Source organism: Mytilus galloprovincialis, chromosome 8 (assembly GCF_965363235.1).
Source record: "Mytilus galloprovincialis chromosome 8, xbMytGall1.hap1.1, whole genome shotgun sequence".
Lineage (NCBI taxonomy): Eukaryota > Metazoa > Mollusca > Bivalvia > Mytilida > Mytilidae > Mytilus > Mytilus galloprovincialis.
This window is the reverse complement of record NC_134845.1, coordinates 41,322,842-41,342,444: the sequence shown is the minus strand read 5'-3', so window position 1 is coordinate 41,342,444 and position 19,603 is coordinate 41,322,842. Positions and strand designations below refer to the sequence as shown.

Genomic DNA, 19,603 nt, shown 5'->3' with positions numbered 1-19,603 from the left:
AGGGGATCATTTTAAAAACATCAAACTGAGAAAAAAAATCTGAAACAAGTATTGTACTGGAATAACAAACATACATGTACATGTTTAGCTCACCTGACCCCAATGATCAAGTGTGCTATGCAATTCACTCTTAAATGTCTTCACTTATCTTTTATTTTTTGTAAAAAATGTCTTGAAAGGAAAGTGCCAGTAATGGAATCTGAATTTCAAGACTTTGGAAGAAGCATTATGAACAATGTACATAACTAATATTTAAGACAGAAAACAATCTGGTTAAGGCAAATTGATTTTACATCGTCATTTACTGATTTATTCTGCATTAATTTCTCTTCATTTGGTCTCATTGAAGTTTAATTCAGAGAACTCCACCATAAAGTTTGTTTACAAAGATCAGAGAAGATGGTGATGGAATCACCACAAGACACAGTGGAGATTGGTGACTTTGGTGACACAGGTATAAAGTACAGTAATATGGATTCATTTATTTGTAGCTCACCTGACCTGAAAGATCATGTGTGCTCTTCCCATCATCACTTGGCATCCGTCATCAAGGTTTTCCGTTACCTTTGATTAAAATCTTCTTTGAAACAACTGGGCCACAATCACGAATGGAATATCTTATTTTAAAAATGTGTCAGATGATCCTGCCTGCTAACCAACATGGTCATCACGGCTAAAAAATAGAAGGGAAACGGACAGAAAGTCACAAGACAAAAAGTCACAGGACATAAAGTCACAAATTTGATGGGACAAAAAGTCACAAATATTTTTTTGACAAATGTTTAAATATATTTTGAATTATTATCTTTTTGTTACATGATATTCATTTTTAAAGCAATTGCTTTTATGCCGTCGCGTATGGCCATCTTTGTGACCCAGATCAGAGACTCCACCCAGATCAAGCCATAGTATTTTGTTAAACAGGCTTCTGGTCAGTCATTCTTTAACACCTATGTATGTTTTCTAATGCAATACATAGCTTGAAACTTTAAAAAAAAGTTAGTGGATTTAAGAAGTTTCAGAATATGTTCTTGTAGATGTATTTTTGTATTTAAAGGGTCAACCGTTTGACTATCAAATAACATAGAAGTCCGAGTGAAAAAAAGTACATTTTTATAAATGCGATTCCGTTTTCCGCCGTTCGTACGATGTTTCAACAAAATATGGATTCATTTCTGTTGTTGATTTAGTATTGAAAATTTAACTGAATTATCTCCTAATAAATACGGTTTTTTATGTTTAATTTGTGTTTCTTTAAGAGGTCAGGTGCTCTTGTTCATTCATAAAATTATCGTTCATTCATACATTTATCGTAAAATCAAAATCACTACACAGGTTAATGCGTAGTGTCAAATTATTACCTGTAATCTAAAAATAGACAAACTTTATTTGCGCAAATAATTTAGCGGAACGAAACCCTTGTTGAAAACACATAACAATAAGTTCGTTTTCCTTTTCTGTCAAAACTCCGTAATATTTATCGATCACCTTACTAATGAAATGGACCCGTCCAAACGTAGTACATGCCAAGTCGGTCCAGATGAAGAGATATTTACAATTTGGAATTTTCTAGTTTATTAATACATAGATTGAAAAAAAGTACGTCTTTTTAAATATCATGATCAAAACTGGGTTTGCATAACAAATGTCAGATGAAACCATTATCCTCGTCTTTTCAGTGAACAAGTCTACTACGTTTGTTGACACTCGACGGTCCACCGTGTTAGCAATTTTATTTCACATGTTTTCGAAATATTGAAGATCATTTTTCGCAATGTTTCCTGAAAATTGATAAATATCAAAGCAACGTAGAGCTGTTTGTTCTTGTTCGTATACTAAAATTGAGAATGGAAATGGGGAATTTGTCAAAGAGACAACAACCCGACCATAGAAAAACATACAACAGCAGAATTAAGGTCACCAACAGGTCTTCAATGCAGCGAAAAATTCCTGCACCCGGAGGCGTCCTTCAGCTGGCCCCTATACAATATATATACTAGTTCAGTGATAACGATTTAATGTTATGTTTGTCTGTGATGACCCCCCTTTTCGGGATTGCATGAGAATTGTAGTTATCTCGTACCCACATGCACTTGTTTCTATCCATAGGAAGGTCGACTATCCATATAAAACTATTTATATGGATAATCGACCTTCCTATGGATAGAAACAAGTGCCTGTGCTCGTACCGCATCAGAAGGACACATATCAACTGAGCAATAATGTTTGGAACTTAGTTTTAAAAATGATGACAAAGTAACATTATGAAAATATTTTTATTAAGCTGAAATATACATTTATTCTTTACATGTTAATGTCTTGTAAGATATTTTATTTCTTTCCCGTTTTTTAACATTTGCATCTGGAAAGTTGAAATGTTTTAACTTAATCATTTGTGTTAATGGTGAAATATAAATTAATAATGAAAATTGTTAAAATTAAATCAATAAAGGAAATTATTGCCAAGGAAGTTACAAACACTACCAGGGGATAATCCATGATGATTTCTTTTTGAGTTATATGTTTCAGCACATGTATATTTGACCCCAACTTTAGCCTGGTAAAGGTGTTGTCTCCTTGTGAAATATAAAACATATTAAAAATGACTTTCTGCTAAAGTCTTTTATTTATATAAAGTTAAAACCTTCTTACTTTTAACTAGACAACACTCATGTCAGGTTTAATTCTTGTATATATGTGGATGAAAAATAAAAGTCCCCAAACATTAACATGGCAGCAATTGCTTTTACAGCCTTTAAGGCTTTGATTAAGTAAGGGATATTGCTCATAAACCTTGGTTAATGAAAATATATTAAATTTTAATCATGCAAAGGATATGTTTATTGACAAAATGAAGCCATTTAAGTACTAAGTCACTTTGAAATTTTGTTTTCATAAGAATTATCTGATCATTTTTTATATTTTATGATAAAATTGAGAATGGAAATGGGGAATGTGCCAAAGAGACAACAACCCGACCATAGAAAAAAAAAAAAACAGCAGAAGGTCACCAACAGGTCTTCAATGTAGCGAGAAATTCCCGCACCCGGAGGCGTCCTTCAACTGGCCCCTAAACAAATATATACTAGTTCAGTGATAATGAATGCCATACTAATTTCCAAATTGTACACAAGAAACTAAAATAAAAATAATACAAGACTAACAAAGGCCAGAGGCTCCTGACTTGGGACAGGCGCAAAAATGCGGCAGGGTTAAACATGTTTGTGAGATCTCAACCCTACCCCTATACCTCTAGCCAATGTAGAAAAGTAAACGCATAACAATACGCAATACATTTTAATGACAAAGTTGCTTCCTTTGTAAAGCTTCAAGAAAATTTTTTAAAAAAAATCTCAAAGTAAGTGTTTTCTTGTTTAAAGAAAAATAAACTCAAAACTAAATTTGTGACTTTTTGTACTGTGACTTTCTGTCCTACATTCAAATAAATCATAGGCGGTAAATGCATTTTTTGGCTTGTATCTCTGAAACTAAAGCATTTTGAGTAAATTTGACATGGGTTAAAAATTTCATTAAGTTTAGATCTATCTGCCCTGAATCATGCAATATGTTGTTGCCCCTAAATAGATAATTTTAAGGAAATTTTGCATTTTTTGGTAATTATCTTGAATATTATTATAGATAGATATAAATTGTAAACGACAATTTTGTACCTTCTTTGCCCAACTCCTCCTGTACTGTCTTATTTTCTCTATTTGGCCATTGGAAGTTTGTAATACTGAAGCTTTATTGCCTTTTCTTCACTGTATTTTCATCCATTTTTTTAAATCTCTATTTGCTAAGACAACTATTACATGATTCAGTGTGTGTGAGTGCTGGTGAAAGTAGCTTATGACAAACTTTAATGACAAGTTATCAACCTTTTGACTAAATATTTGTAAAACACTGTCACATGTAAAGGTGGCAATTGTAAATGTGTTATAATCAGATGTTCCAAAGTGTTGGTATCTTTACTGAAGTGTGGATTTAAATTAAGATACAATTTGGTGAAATCAGGATAATTCCGTTGAACTCTACTGTCATAAATTTGATTAACATTGATTAGGAACCAAAAAACTTATTCATTGTTGTGAGAAATTTATAATGTTATAGTTAAAACAAACAAATAGAAGATTTTAATGATTTGTATCTATGATACAATATATTTTATTTAAAAATTTGTAAATCTCTTGCTTTGTGTCAAAAATCTGTTATGGCATCTGTATTTTGAGAGATAATAAAAAATTGTAAAGATCAGAAGAGGAATTAAATTACCAATGTTACAATGTAGTTTAAGATTTTGAATTCTTCTTCCACACGGTTAATGAACTTTGTTAATTTTCACACCTAAGGTTTAAATTTTTTAAATCCACCTAATTTAGAATGATTTGCATTATTGATCTTCTGGTTTAAATTTCAGAATTTTACAAATTCAAAATTTATGTTCCCCCCAATTTTTTATACAACATACATAATTGTGGAATAAATTTGCAAAAATTATATTTTACATTTTCTGAAATAGTAAGATTCCCTTTAGTAAAATTACTTTTTGATTTTGCATGGATAGTGCAATTGAAAACTTGCCTTCTAGCATCAAACACTTGGGAACTTTATCATGGAACCTGCTTTGATGTTCTATTTTCATAAGGTTCTATTGGGATCTCCTCATTAGTAAAGTCTGTACTCAATTTTTAATGATCCAACTCATTAGAATTCTGAAAGAAGTGATAAATGTCCTTTGATGGACCATTTGATGTGAAATGTAGTTATAATTGACCTCAAGTTCTCTTAAATTAGAATCATTGAAATACAACAAAATGGCTGACATTTTGTTTTTTTTGCTAAATAAAACAAAAATATGTTTTATAATTCTGTAAAATTACTTTTAAATATTGGAGAGTTAGTGTGAATGAAAACTAATGCACAGTCAAGACTTATGCATGAAATTTGTCAGGGACCCTGTTTTACATGCTATTTGCATTATATTCTTTGGGGATCTGGATTGCTCCTCATGAGTAAACTCTGCAATGATTTTGAATAATTTGACTCATTAGAATTTGATAGGAGTGATAAATGTTCTTTTGATGGATCTTTTGGTGAGAAATGTAGTTATAATTGACCTCAAGTTTTACTCTCAATTAGAATATTTTCAAATCAACTTTTTACAATATTTTTAGTTATATTGACTATAAAAATTAAAAAAAATAAAAAAAATGATCCAGCTTAGAATAAGACTTAATGGATCTGATAACTTTGTTCCTTTTAAAACTGTAAATGGTTATAATAGTACACATTTTTTGTTTAGGGGACAGCTGAAGCACGCCTCCTGGTGAGGAATTTCTTGCTGTGTTGCAGATGGACATTTGAGCGCATTGACAGGACATTTGAGCGAAAAAAAAAGGACGTTTGAGCGCCAAAGTATAGGACATTTGAGCGCCTAAATTTTAGGACATTTGAGCGAAAATAAGAATAAGCGTAGGACATTTGAGCGAAAACAAGTCTTGGATAGAGAATTGTCTTATTGGCAATCATACCACATTTTCTTACGAATATAGTTCATTAAATGAGGAGTTTACCAACAAAAAGATTAAAACATATTTTAATTGTAAAAAACAAAGCACTAAAAACAAAGCACAGTCATGAAACAGGAGTTTACCAACAAAAAGATTAAAACATCTTTTAATTGTAAACAAAGCACTAAAAACAAAGCACTGTCATAAAACATAAAACTCGGCAACGGCATTATTTACAAGTCTGTTCGGGCTTGGAACTTATATCCCAGGCTTCTGACATAAAAATCCCTCGTAATTTCCTGCTGGCAGTATTTCGAATGCAAATCCCGGAGATTCTGTTCCTTCTCCTTTTCTGTTCGGCTCTGCGGTGCATCAATGTTCAAACTCCGAATTTTTATGTAAGTCACAGATTGCAATTTGATAATAGTGTCAAGGAAAATATAAATTGATGGATGACTGTGATAGAACTGCTCGTTATAATGGGCATGAAATGATTCGGGCCCATTGTTAGTACGTTTTAACGAGGATGGAACTTCGGCCCAGAGATGAGGGGGAAATAACGATTCATCTGTTATATAAGTATCAGTCAGGTAATCTGCAAATTCTATACAAGGCTTGTCGTTAGGTACAACGGCCATAAAATCTTCTACGAAACAGTCGGCTACTTCGTCTGGAGCTAAAAAGGCTATCCCAAAAATCCCTTTAAGCCATTTACTAATGTCTGAATCAAGCTCTTTGTATTGTTGACTAAGTCCAACTTTCTGGATTTTTCGCCACCAGGCGAACTAAATCTTACTTTTTTTTCTTACTTTTAAAAAAAAATCTTAATTCGTGTAAAATTATCAGGGAAAATTTCGCTCAAATGTCCTGTCTGAAAACTCAGGTAAGGTTAATATCCCGGCGCTCAAATGTCCTATGAACTCGGCGCTCAAATGTCCTATGAACTCGGCGCTCAAATGACCCTATGTGCTTTTTTCTTTTTCGCTCAAATGTCCTATGCCCCCCATTGGTGGCCTTCAGCTATTTTCTGTTCTTTGGATGTGTTGTTGTCTTTTTTCCCCATATTCATTCTCAATTTTATTTTATACCAAGGGGGTGTCAACAAACCTCTAGCTGTTCTCCAAAACATTTGTAGTATGCTAATAATCCTACTTTTTCAGACCTTTAAATTGTAATTAGATCAGGAAAAATATTATTCCTATGAATGTGTGAAAGAAATTTACAGAATTATTCATACATTTGTGATTCCAGTTCATATTACACTAAAGCCAATTATGTGTACTCTAAATCAATAGTATTAGCTCTCTTTGAATTATAACATGAAAAAAGGTAACATTCGAGGGCAGCTGTGGAAATATATTGTAAAATCTTTCAAATATTCTATTTTCAATGTCAATATCTGTATATTGATTGCGTTTAAAATATGGGCTGCATTTTAGAAGAACAATTTAAAGTTTTCTCTTCAAAAATAGAACAAATAAAAGACTGCTAGTTTGATGTAACAGATGCTGTTCAGTCTATAAAGGTACTAATTACAGTTCATCATATGACAGTTTTAGACCTCAAATATTATCCTTAAGAGACTAGTATAATAGTTAATACAATGTTGGATAATTAGCTGTGTACAAAGAACAGATTGAAGATGAATATCAGTTGCTATTTTAGTGTTCAAATGATAAAATCAGTGTTGCTGATATCTAAAATAGATTACAGACCACTGGGTGATTATTTGATTATTCAATTCTTCATGACATTCTTAAAAACAGTAAACTTATGATTATATCATTGTACAAAGACTTGGAACTTTATGGGTGAAAAAAACTTCATTAAAAAAAAAAACAGAATAAAATAATAGTATATGATGGTTAAATCAGTCGACACTTTTTTCTGTTATTAAAGTTGTGACTTCTTTTTGTGTATTTACATCATAAGAGCAAATAAATAGAATTGCAGAAAGCATAATTGAAGTCTGACTGTTGCAGTTGTAATTTGATGAAGTTTATATAGGACATGGTATTTTTATGGGTTTAATGTTGCATACATGGTGAGGGGAACTCTATGAATGAAATATCAATAAAAAAAGAACAGAGAATGAAAATAGCTGGCATATCAATGATGGTTTAATAAGTTAAAATGACATATTTGTGATGTTGCATACATGGAAAGGGGAACTATATGTGAAAAAATAAAAAGAGAGCAGTATGAAATAACTGGAATATCATTGATAGCTTAATAAGTTAGACTGACATTTTTGTTTAGTTACAGTTTTGACATAGTGCATACACATGTAATGTCTAATACTGATCAATGTAATTCTATTGGTTTAAGATGATCTCTTTTGATGTTTCATTTTAGATGAAGGTTTGAATTACTTTACACTGTGGGAAAGAAGTTTATAAAGTCTTGAAACAAGTGTCCAGAATATCAGTGTTGTCAGGTTTAGTAGGAGTCAAATTAAATTGTATTTTATAGAGTTTGTTTGATATCTTTTGATCTGTGTTACAAGCTGCCTTGTCTGGTCAGGTATAATTAGTAAACAGGAGATGTTCAGTTTAAATATAAAAGATGAAATAAAACATGATTTCAGAAAGAAAAAAAAGATCCTTCAGTTTATTTTAGTTTAAGACAGTATCATTCCCTTCATCTCTGAGCTACAAATTATGTGCACAAACTCATCAGATCATTTAAAAAAACTTTTGATGAACTATTTTATATAAAATTGCAAGGGGTGTTGGGAGGCAATTTGTTGTAATCAAATTGAAAATAATTCTACTTTTGATAAAGATATTGACCAAGTTTATGAAGTGTGCTGAAGTTGTTTAGTTAGTATATTTGGGACAAAATTAAACAGAAATTTTCTCAGACAGGTGGTTGTTAGATTTTTATACAGGGTGGCTGTTTACTACCTGTTGTGCTTTTTGTGGAAGTAGTAATAAAAATCAAAGTACTGAAGTACTGAACATCAGAGGACCTCAAGTTGTGTTGAATTATTGATAAATGACATGTGTTTATATTATACCTGCCGGACAGATATGTTCACCTTACAATATAGTACAAATAATATAATTTGCTATGCTATATCTGAGATACTGACTTGAACTAGGATACTTAACTTTGTGAATTATCAATGATTATGTGGTCAAATGAGAACTGTTAGATTTGCATTATGACCATATAGTTGCACACATACATGTACAAAAATAGTTAGCATATATCTTACAATAGAGAATAAACATAGCAAACAATTCTTCGAGTAGCTATATAGTCACTCACCAATGCTCACTGAACTATGATATTAAGGAGGTTCAAGACAATCATATTAAAACAGACAAATTGTAATATTGGAGCTAAAGATACCAGATGAACAGCAAACTCATAAACCGATAATAAACTTACAATTCCATGACTAAAACTTAAAAAGACATGCCGACAAATAAAAGTACACTAAAAACAACATAGAAAACTAAAGACTGAGCAACACGAACCTCACAAAAACTTGGGGTGATCTCAGGTGTTCTGGATGGGTAAACAGATCCTGCTCTACAAATGACATTTATTAACAATGTTTGTTCATGTAGTATCCATGGCCAGGTCTTCTACTTTCTGGAACATTTAGCTTTTGGATCAATCACTAATGGGGTGGATGTTAACACAGCAATATTACTATCCCTTATTCTAGATTTTTGTTGCAGTCAACAAAAACTTTTTTAATGTTCATAAATAGCTTCACTGAGTTATCTTGGTTTTATTGCAACACAGTCAATCATTTATCCATTATATTTAAAAAAAAATAATAAGAATCTGCAGCTATACATGTACATTGTAGGTTCTGTTTTCTAATTATTAAATGATTCATTGTAAATATTACAATATATGATATGTAGATAGCCTTTTGCTAATGATGGTATTTTTGTTAATTGAATTTCACAACATCTGGATAGTTTTTCAACTGTTAGTCTTTTTTTACTTTGTTCTGGATTTAATACTTTGAATACCACTGGTTTAAGCAATGAGAAAATTTTGCACCACACATATAGAACACAACTACCATATGAATGTGTTGGTCCTTAGTAAGAAGCATGTAAAACAGGGCTTGTAATTTTTTGGTGTATATCTTGATTTTCCGTTTGTACATTGATGTGGCCATTAGTTTTCTTGTATGTATTGTTTAACATTTGTCATTTCATGGCTATTTCTTACTGATGTATGTATAGTTTTTAGCTCACCTGGCCCAAAGGGCCAAGTGAGCTTTTCTCATCACTTGGCGTCCGGTGTCCGTCTTCGTCGTCCGTCGTTAGCTATTACAAAAATCTTCTCCTCTGAAACTACTGGGCTAAATTAAACCAAACTTGGCCACAATCATCATTGGAGTATCTAGTTTAAAAATTGTGTCCGGTGACCCGGTCAACCAACCAAAATGGCCGCCATGGCTAAAAATAGATAATAGGGGTAAAATGCAGTTTTTGGCTTATAACTCAAAAACCAAAGCATTAAGAGCAAATCTGATATGGACATGATGGAGTTAAATTGTTTATCAGGTCAAGATCTATCTGCCTTTAAAATTTCAGATGAATCTAACAACCCGTTGTAGGGTTGCTGCCCCTGAATTGGTAATTTTAAGGAAATTTTGCTGTTTTTGGTTATTATCTTGAATAATATTATAGATAGAGATACAGTGAACAGCAATAATGTTCAGCAAAGTAAGATTTACAAATAAGTCAACACGACCGATATGGTCAGTTGACCCCTTTAGGAGTTATTGCCCTTTATAGTCAATTTTTTACATTTTTCATAAATTTTTGTAGATTTTTAGAAAATATTTTCCACTCTAATTACTGCGCCAAGTTCATTACAGATGGAGATAATTGTAGCAACAAGAATGTTCGGTAAAGTAAAATCTATAAACACATCACCATCATCAAAACACAATTTTGTAATGAATTTATCTGTGTCCATTGTTTAATATGCACATACACCAAGGTGAGCGACACAGGCTCTTGAGAGCCTCTAGTTTTGATTGTAAAAGTGTTGTATGGTAAGCTTTATTTCTTTTTTGTCATTTTGTATAGGGCTGGTGTCTGATTACCAGATTACCAATCATACCACCCTTTTCATTTCTTTTTTTTATGAATTATGACAACAGTTTGGTGTTAATTTTCATTTATGTATGTACAGTTACTACTGTACATGTAACAATATAAAACAGTATATATACATGTATAATCTCATTCCATCATTAATATTGGTCATTGTTGGATTAAATTATCTTTAAGTTTAACAATGTACTGTGAAAGAGCTATCTTCTAACAGATACTTAGTATATAGTATAATTAGTGTGAAACCACTGATTCAAAGGACAAGTTTCACTTCTTGTCCAAAATGGCCTAAAATATAAACTTAAACATAAAGCTCCAAAAAATTCACAATTTGGTTTCTCAAATAAGTATATTTCTAAAGTCATAACGCTCAATAAATCAGTTCTTTTCATAAAAGTACATTTTATGTTCCAAATTTTGTCAAAATATGATGATTTTGGGCAATTTTCAGACCCGAAAGCTTTAAGCAATTAAGAATTAGGATTTAGCCACCACCTACCATCCAAAATGTTTTGTGACCAAAAGAATCCAAATCTGATATATATAATTCATCAATATAAAAACTTTTTGGATCTTGGATGGCAGCCAAGTTTAATTATTCCAACAACAATTAAAGTTTTACCATAGTTATCTATCTGTGGTATAATTTTCACAATTATTCAATAGTTTTGTTGTGGATGATTTACAAAAATAAAAATAAAGATGGCAAGACCTGAAGAAGGCCGCCTGATTTTTTTAAGTGACATATGAACAACAGAGTCAGTGTGGGGCCACTAAGCTAAACTGCCCGCTTTGCACCAGCCAATATAAATGAATGCCTAGGGTGGGAATCGAACCCACATACACCAACTCTGTTGTCCCTATATTTTTAAATGAACAAAAATGTATAAATTGGTTAAAATTTAATTATCAATTTATACATGAAAATATCTATAGGTTGATTTTTACTCAGATTGTAGTCTCATAGGCTCCAATGTACAGCTACATGAATAGACAGCGTAAGAGTGTTTAAAATTGCTACGGCAGACTTTTGGGGGGAGGAAAGAACTGAAGGCTTGCCCTTTTCGAGGAGCTCCATGTATGGTAAATGCGTAGTCCTTTTTTTTTTTTATAGTTTTACCCAAAATGTTGACTTGCTAGACCCCTCCCCCTTTAAAACTCCTGGATTCTCATCCAATTTGATAGAAATCTAAACTGTTTTAAAACAAAGTTGTTTAAGTAATAATAATTATGTTTGGGAATTAAAAATAGAAAGGTTCCTTTAAATGTTGCTGAACATTTTGTTTGAATAATCTAGAATATACATGTACATGTGGTTTTAATCGTGGACATTTTAAATCCATGTTAACTTATGCGTGACTTGGGCTTCTGGTACAAATTAAAACATGGAATTATTCATGCAAACTCACAGAAAGATTCTTGAGATTTTAATTTCCACAGAATAATAAATAAACAAAAACATTAAACATTTTAAACATTTAACATACTAAAATTTATGATAAAAGAGATGATTTTTCATTTCCTATTGTTAACTATTCATTTTTAGATGGTGATGCTGCCTTGTCACCATCTTACGGTGTTTATATACACTGTATCTCAACTTATATGATTCTCTCATGTATGTAACAATGTTTTAGATTTTAACGAGAGAAATTTATGTATTACTGAAAAATTATTACACCAGGGTTTTCCATATCACAAACTAGTCAAAACATTTACTAAATCTTATCAGCGGTATAAGGACATTATTCGTAAATATAGCTCAACATGCAGACTTCTTATACGTTCAGGTATTTCACATCCAATTTCTTATGGAAATATTCTTTATAAAGCACAAAGGTGTCAGTATTCACCTCAGAAACTAACAAAACCTTTGAATAGACTTATTAAGAAGGGATTTAGTAACGATACTGTTGTCAGGTCATTAAAGATTGCATATTTTGGCGTTAATATTAATTCACTTATCATGCTTATAGGGTCTTTGCATCGGAACTAAACACATTCATTTAAAAAACAGTTGTTGGCATGACACTGGTTATGTTCTTCTCATATATGTTATGATGGTATGATACTAAACCCCCAACGGGAAGGATTGTGCTTGATATTTATATGATGAAATCATAATCTTTCAGTCAGTTTTATTGAAGTCTGGAGCTGGCATGTCAGTTAACTGCTAGTAGTCTGTTGTTATTTATGTATTATTGTCATTTTGTTTATTTTCTAGACTATGGTTACATGTACATCTTTTGACATCAGACTCAGACTTCTCTTGAACTGAATTTTAATGTGCGTATTGTTATGAGTTTACTTTTCTACATTGGCTAGAGGTATAGGGGGAGGGTTGAGATCTCACAAACATGTTTAACCCCGCCGCATTTTAGCGCCTGTCCCAAGTCAGGAGCATCTGGCCTTTGTTAGTCTTGTATTATTTTAATTTTGGTTTCTTGTGTACAATTTGAAAATTAGTATGGCTTTCATTATCACTGAACTAGTATATATTTGTTTAGGGGCCAGCTGAAGGACGCCTCCAGATGCGGGAATTTCTCGCTACATTGAAGACCTGTTGGTGACCTTCTGCTGTTGTTTTTTTTTCTTTGGTCAGGTTGTTGTCTCTGTGACAAATTCCCCATTTTCATTCTCAATTTTAACATTTTAATAAAATAAAATAATACACTAACCCTTTGCAATGTTGCAGTTCAACTTTTAATCTAGGGTTCTGGAAAACATTTAAAATATCTCTTGCAGTCATATGCAGGGTATAGGGCTCATAAGTTTGACTCAATAAAGATTTGCTAAGTTTACTGACATGTAGAATCCCAATATCACTCTTATTAGTATAAATAGCCACATGTGTGCTCAAATAACCATTTAGATTAGTCTCAAAATTGATATATCTAACTCAATTGAGTAGATCTAGCTAAAATTTTACTCATAAATGTAAGTGATCATATTTGCTCAATTTAAGATCTCATGGGTGATTTAACTGATTGTATTTGCTCAGGGGCGGATGCAGGAATTTTCGAAAGGGGGGGTGCTAACCCAGGGCAAAGGGGGGGTGCAGGGGGTGCAAAACATATGTCCCGATACAAATGCATTGATCGGCAAAAATAAAGGGGGGGGGGTGCGCACCCCCGGAACCCCCCCCTGGATCCGCCACTGCTGCTCAAGTACTCATGTATGCGTGAACAAATGTCTAATTCAAATACCTAACATTTTACATGGATATGGTTACACAACTTAATAATTTTGGCAATACATATACATGTGACATGTTAGTCACCTTACTTCGACGTCGAAGTAAGGCGTCAAAGAAAAAAAATATAATAGCCTTTCAAGACGTCATAATTATTTGGACTAGTCACATGTATGGTCAAAATTATACAATACTACAAGGAAGACTTAAAAAACAGAACAGTTAATCTATATTTATATATACCTCTAAAACTGTAAGGATTCTCCAAATATATCTAGTGGCTAGTAAATTCTGACATTTCACTTTCACTTTCAGTGTAAAATAAGACTCTTGCTTTTACGAGCAAGAGTCATAATTCACACTCAAAAATAGTCTATCTCTATTGGAAGAATAGGGGGGATAGGACCTTTATCGGGACTCCGGGATCGGGTCTTTTTAAGCTCGGGATTTCGGGATTGACCCTTTCGTGATCCGGGAATCCTTTTTTTCCGATTTCGGGACGTTGGGATTAACTTTATTTAAATTCGGGACCTCGGGATTTCGTTTTTTTTAAGTCCGGAATTTCGGGATCAGGACCCCTCCTATCCCCCCTCAAGAATAAGAAGTCGAAGATTCTCTGAATATTACATAAAATACAATTATTTCAACCAATAATTATATATAAGAATTACTTACAAATTCATTAACAAAATCCGCTTTTTTTCTAGTCAAGGGACATAATTATTCAAATATACTATAAATGCAAGTAACTAAGTCGGAGAAGGAGCGAAAATCCGAAACAGCACCTTAATTAAAAAACAGAAAATAGTTCCACGTGTGTGTCCAAGTGATCAATCTACTTGTTATTTACGAAGAGAAAAGATATTTAACTTCATAAATTGTTGAGATCTTTAAAAAAAAAAAAAATTGATTCCATTAAAGAATACAAAGAAAGTAACCTTATCTTAAAGGGCCTTGCAGGTTCTTCTTTACTCCTACCCAATCTGCTGGTATTTTCAAAATGGCTGCGGGGGACGCGGCCTGAAAAATTATTTTAATATTGTGTCAGATTAAATATTCCTGATTTTGCTTCGTTAATATTATAGACAAATATGCTACAAACGGTTTAAAGATGTTACTCTAAATCAAATAATTGAAATATAATTACCTTTCTGTGTGTAATTGCGTGAATTGATTTTCTCTCGTTTATCTTCTCGCTCTTGCTCACTTGATGAATATGCATAGGAGGTATTCATCCGCGACAATAATTTTTCGGTATATCATTGATATTGACGATCGTTTGATTGATATACGAATATTTCTAACGACAAAACATTTTCATATTATTAATTTGCATTTAAAAAAATCTGAGTATCCATTGAAAACATGAATATAATAGAAGAGACAAGGAATTTTATTCTGCACTATAATGTCCGCGGGTTCATAATGTCGGTTATTATCCCAACACTAATTATATATGCATCTCTTTGATCTTTGAAGATCTTTGAAAAGTAGGCGATGGCAATACACCCGAGGCCCCTCAGGGGCCTCTGATGTAAAAATGAATGAGTTTATAAAGTGTGTTCATGTTGTTTTTCTGTTGTTTTTTTTTCTGCTCTAAAATTACATAGAGACTTATCTCTGACAGGTAGTTGTTTAATTTTCATACATTGGTACCTGTTTAATACCTGCCGTGTCAATTGTGAATACAAATTATTGTGATAAACATTTATAAATTTGCATAATTTTATCACAGCTAGAAGTTTTCAAAGGACCAAAACAATTTTTCAGATGTTTTGTTGGCACTTTCTTAAAATTTTGAGTGTTTTCATCTTTTGAATGGTTCTGATGTGATAATTGGACTTTTACAAAGGGAGATAATTGCTTTGATTATAACAAGTTTCTTCCCTGCTTTACAACCTGTGGTCACCAAATTATGTTTTTCCTAAATGAAACTTATGTAACTCTCAAGTCTAAGTATTAAGTGCAATCATGAGAAAATTTGAGACTTTTTCTACCTTTCTGAAATGAAAAATCTGATTTTCAATTTTTACCTGTTGAGTATTGTTAGTATGGGTACTATTATAAACTATAAGTCATTACTCATTCTGAACTAGAAGGGAAACCTTGAAATCATAAAAAAATTACTTTAATAAAAACTTTATACTTTTATTATTTAATTTTCAATTTTTTCTTAAAACTATAAATGTATTGACAAAATCTTTAGTTTCTTAACTACTGTATGGAATATTGCATTAAAATGCCCTTTGGACAACACAGGATTAAGCCATGTATCATGGACAATAGATTTTATGACTTGGACAATGCTTGTTACAACTTTTTAATCCCACTGGAACCAGATTTGAGAATTTTATGTTCCAAATCGACATTTTGATGTGTTTTCAAATTAAAATGTTAAATTTTACATTGTAGTTTGGAAATAAAATTTTAATTTTTCTCCAAAGGAACATTATTGTTCCAACATGGCATTTTCATGGTTTTACACATGTTTTTATGGTGTACCATTTATCTTTAGATTTTACAAGATAATTTTGAGAAACAATAGAATTGAAAGTATGACATTTTCATGTGCAGTAGCCTGTCTCTTTATGGTAATTAAACAACAATGCAATTTACAGTACATGATAATGATAATTGCTGTGGATGACATTTTCATGTTATTCAACTTCCCTAATACATGAATATAAATTATGCCAAAAATAAATGGTGTAATTTTCTTAACAGTGCTGTACGTTGCTTGATCTCAATATCACTATGGTTTATGAATTGGATAGATATTTCAACAGTCAAGGTAATTTTGTCAATCTGTTTTAATTATTTGGATTTTTGTTTTCAACTTCTATCCTGCTCAGACATGGATCCTAGATTTTGACAAAGGGGCTCCAAACTATGGAACATTGAGAATAGAACATGTCTAAAAGTCTAAACCATAACCTTATGCATAGACATTTGTAGTTCCATATGGGGGGGGGTTAAAAAAATAAATTCAAAGTTTGATATGAAGTTTGAAATGAATCTTAAATATTTACGGTCCAAACTTATAATAAATACTTTGGGGTCTGAAAAAAAAGTTTGCCTGTGTATACTTATAAAAGATTTCACATTGGCATGACTGTTTATTGAGAATCCAGTTCTTAAGCAAAATCAATGTAATTTTGAAGGCTTAAATACCTTGACAACCATTGTAAAGTATGATATGACATTATTTTACAATGTCTTAACATATAAATATAGATATAAATATAAAAAAAAAATCGTTTCAGCAACTGACTGTGTTTAATGTTGGCATTCACTGTCAAAGTTCTAAACCGTCTTTTTTCCTCTTCTTTTTTTTGTAGGGGGATTGGGGACCTTCAAATTTGGTGAATATTACTACAAAAGAAGACAATTTGTGCTTTAATTTCTTATCTTCCAAAACGAAAAAAAAATGTGCATGTTTATGTAAAACTCATTGTACATTAAAAAATAATTCAACACATCCATGGGTTAGATTGATATTTAAAAAATCATGTTGATTGTTTGAAACTACCGGTAGTCAGAAAAAATATTAAAATTCCATCTGGTTGACTCCCACCTTTGTTTTTCTTCTACACTACTTTGATACCACATAATTATTTACAAATGAACCATAAATGAAATAATGACTGACTATTTACAGTTATAATTTGAGTTGTCCTGTCTGTCATGGCACTGTCTTTGTTCTTACTTGTCACTGTCAGGTCATATTAGATTACACATGACTTTGCATTCTAATGATGCAGCTGACTATAGCTTTCATCTGCTTTTTTGTGCCGTTCCAAACATTTTAAAATGCTTATTCTTTCTGCTGAGGTTAAGGTTGAGTATATGTGATTATTTGGACATAAATTGATTTGTTTGGCAGTAATAAGAGCATGTGATTTCGGTTTTTTTTATTTTTAAAGGTTTGTTTCATTTTTGAAGAGGTCATCTGTTTTTTTCAATTGTTTGGAGATAAACTCAAGTGAATTATATTATCTTGTGCCTGCATTTCCTTACTTTTTCAAGGACCTAAAATATGAACTTTATGCATTATAATTATATGTTCAAGTGTGTTAGACTTGACAAATGAAATGCTAAAAAAATATGACATCTCTCATGTTGTTTTGGTCATGATTTCATTATTTTTCAATGTTACTTCTTCATAATTTAAAGGAATCAGTATAGTTTTTGTAATGAAAATTTGATATGTTAAAAAAAAATACTCCAGTTTTAGTGCTGGTTTCTCAATTAACTATACTTGCCTTTTTATTCTGTATCATAAGACAAAAGATCAGCAAAGTTGAACTTATATGTGTTGACACATATTTTTTTTTAACCTTTTTTTTATCTAATTAAAAATCAACAATCTGCATTTCATATCAAAAGATTTCTATTGAGAGTTTTCAAACTGTCCAACAGTATTATTTTGCCTGTGTGACATTCAAAAATCATAAAGACATTTGTCATACAATTCAGAAATAAAAAGGTTCATTAAATTTTAAAATTTTCACCAGACTTCAAGTGGTTTCAAAAATGGAATGATTCAAACTCTGACAGATTTTTGTTTTCTTAAAAAGCAATAAAATTTATTTCATAATGGAAGTTTAAGTTGAAAATTTCAAAAAGGAGAATTTGATATCTGTATAGGAAACAACAGATGGCTTTAAAGGTATAAAAATAACTTGAAGGGGTCAGGTAGACGAACAGGTTAATTTACCTGGCCAGGTAATTCTTTGAAGATGCTATCAAAGTGTAATAAAATTAAATTCAGATCAAAGTTTTACTACCATGTAATCATACATGTAATACCTGAACATTTTTATTACCTCTGAATCTAAAACTCAGGTATAAGGTTAAGGTAGTTTTATTGCCCCCCTCCTGAATACCAGAGTTTAGGGGACATTAAAATATCACACCTTTAAATTGCAGGTAATAATTTGCCCCTTTGTATAGAAGCAATTAAGTCTTTGATGTCTTTAAGTTTTATGATATTGCCATTAGGGGATGTTTGAGTTTATTACATTCTTTAAAGAGTTATTGCCACTTGTTTTAACTCTCTTGTTTATTAAGTTTTAAGAAAAAGCAACTATGATGTAATTTTGAAACTAAAAAAGTCATTAACTTTGGATGTGTTCATTAAAATTTCTTGTCTACAGGAAATCTTTTAATTTTGTCAAAATTGTCAAAATAAATCTTTTAAGTACTCCCTCCTATTCGAGAAAAAAATAAAAAGCAGAAGGAAATGTTATTCAGGTCATCATGACAGCAGTCTTAACATGAAACCATTTAAAAAAACTATCAATTATAAAAATAAGGAGATGATGTGGTTTGATTATCAATTATAGACAACTATCCATCTAAAACTAATTTGTGCAAATGTAAACAGTCAGTGTATTCAGTATAGTGGGTTCATTTATTCCATTCACTTAACTTAAGACTACTATCTACCAGAAAGTTATTGCATATGAAAACAAATATGGTCACTTTTTCCCCCAATTGTACGGTAAACGTACAGAAAGTCACAGGACAAAAAGTCACAGGACATAAAGTCACAAATTTGGTAGGACAAAAAGTCACAAATAATCTGTTGACAATTATTTGAATATATAAGAAAAATATCTTGAAATATTTACTTTTTAATACATATATTCATATTAAAGTGTAGGAAATGTGTCATTATACTTGAAAAATTAAGATTTATTTAATTTTAATCATGCAAAGGGTATATTTCTTGGCACAATGAAGCCATTTAAGTGCAAAGCCACGGTGACATTTTGTTTTTTTAACAATTATTTGATCATCTT

At 31.5% G+C, this 19,603-nt stretch overlaps 1 protein-coding gene across 2 annotated transcripts in view; it reads left to right on the top strand.

Annotated features, from left to right (window-relative positions):
- The first annotated feature begins 334 nt into the window (after positions 1-334).
- LOC143041940 (uncharacterized) overlaps positions 335-19,603 on the top strand; it is a 46,609-nt gene continuing 27,340 nt past the window's right edge. The window contains exon 1 of one of the 2 annotated variants that reach the window (XM_076214108.1): positions 335-454. In XM_076214108.1, the coding sequence (XP_076070223.1) occupies positions 400-454 (55 nt within the window). In that variant the 5' untranslated portion in view covers positions 335-399. Of the gene's footprint in view, positions 455-16,512; positions 16,591-19,603 lie in introns of those variants that run through there. The other variant, XM_076214112.1, reaches the window with a different exon arrangement.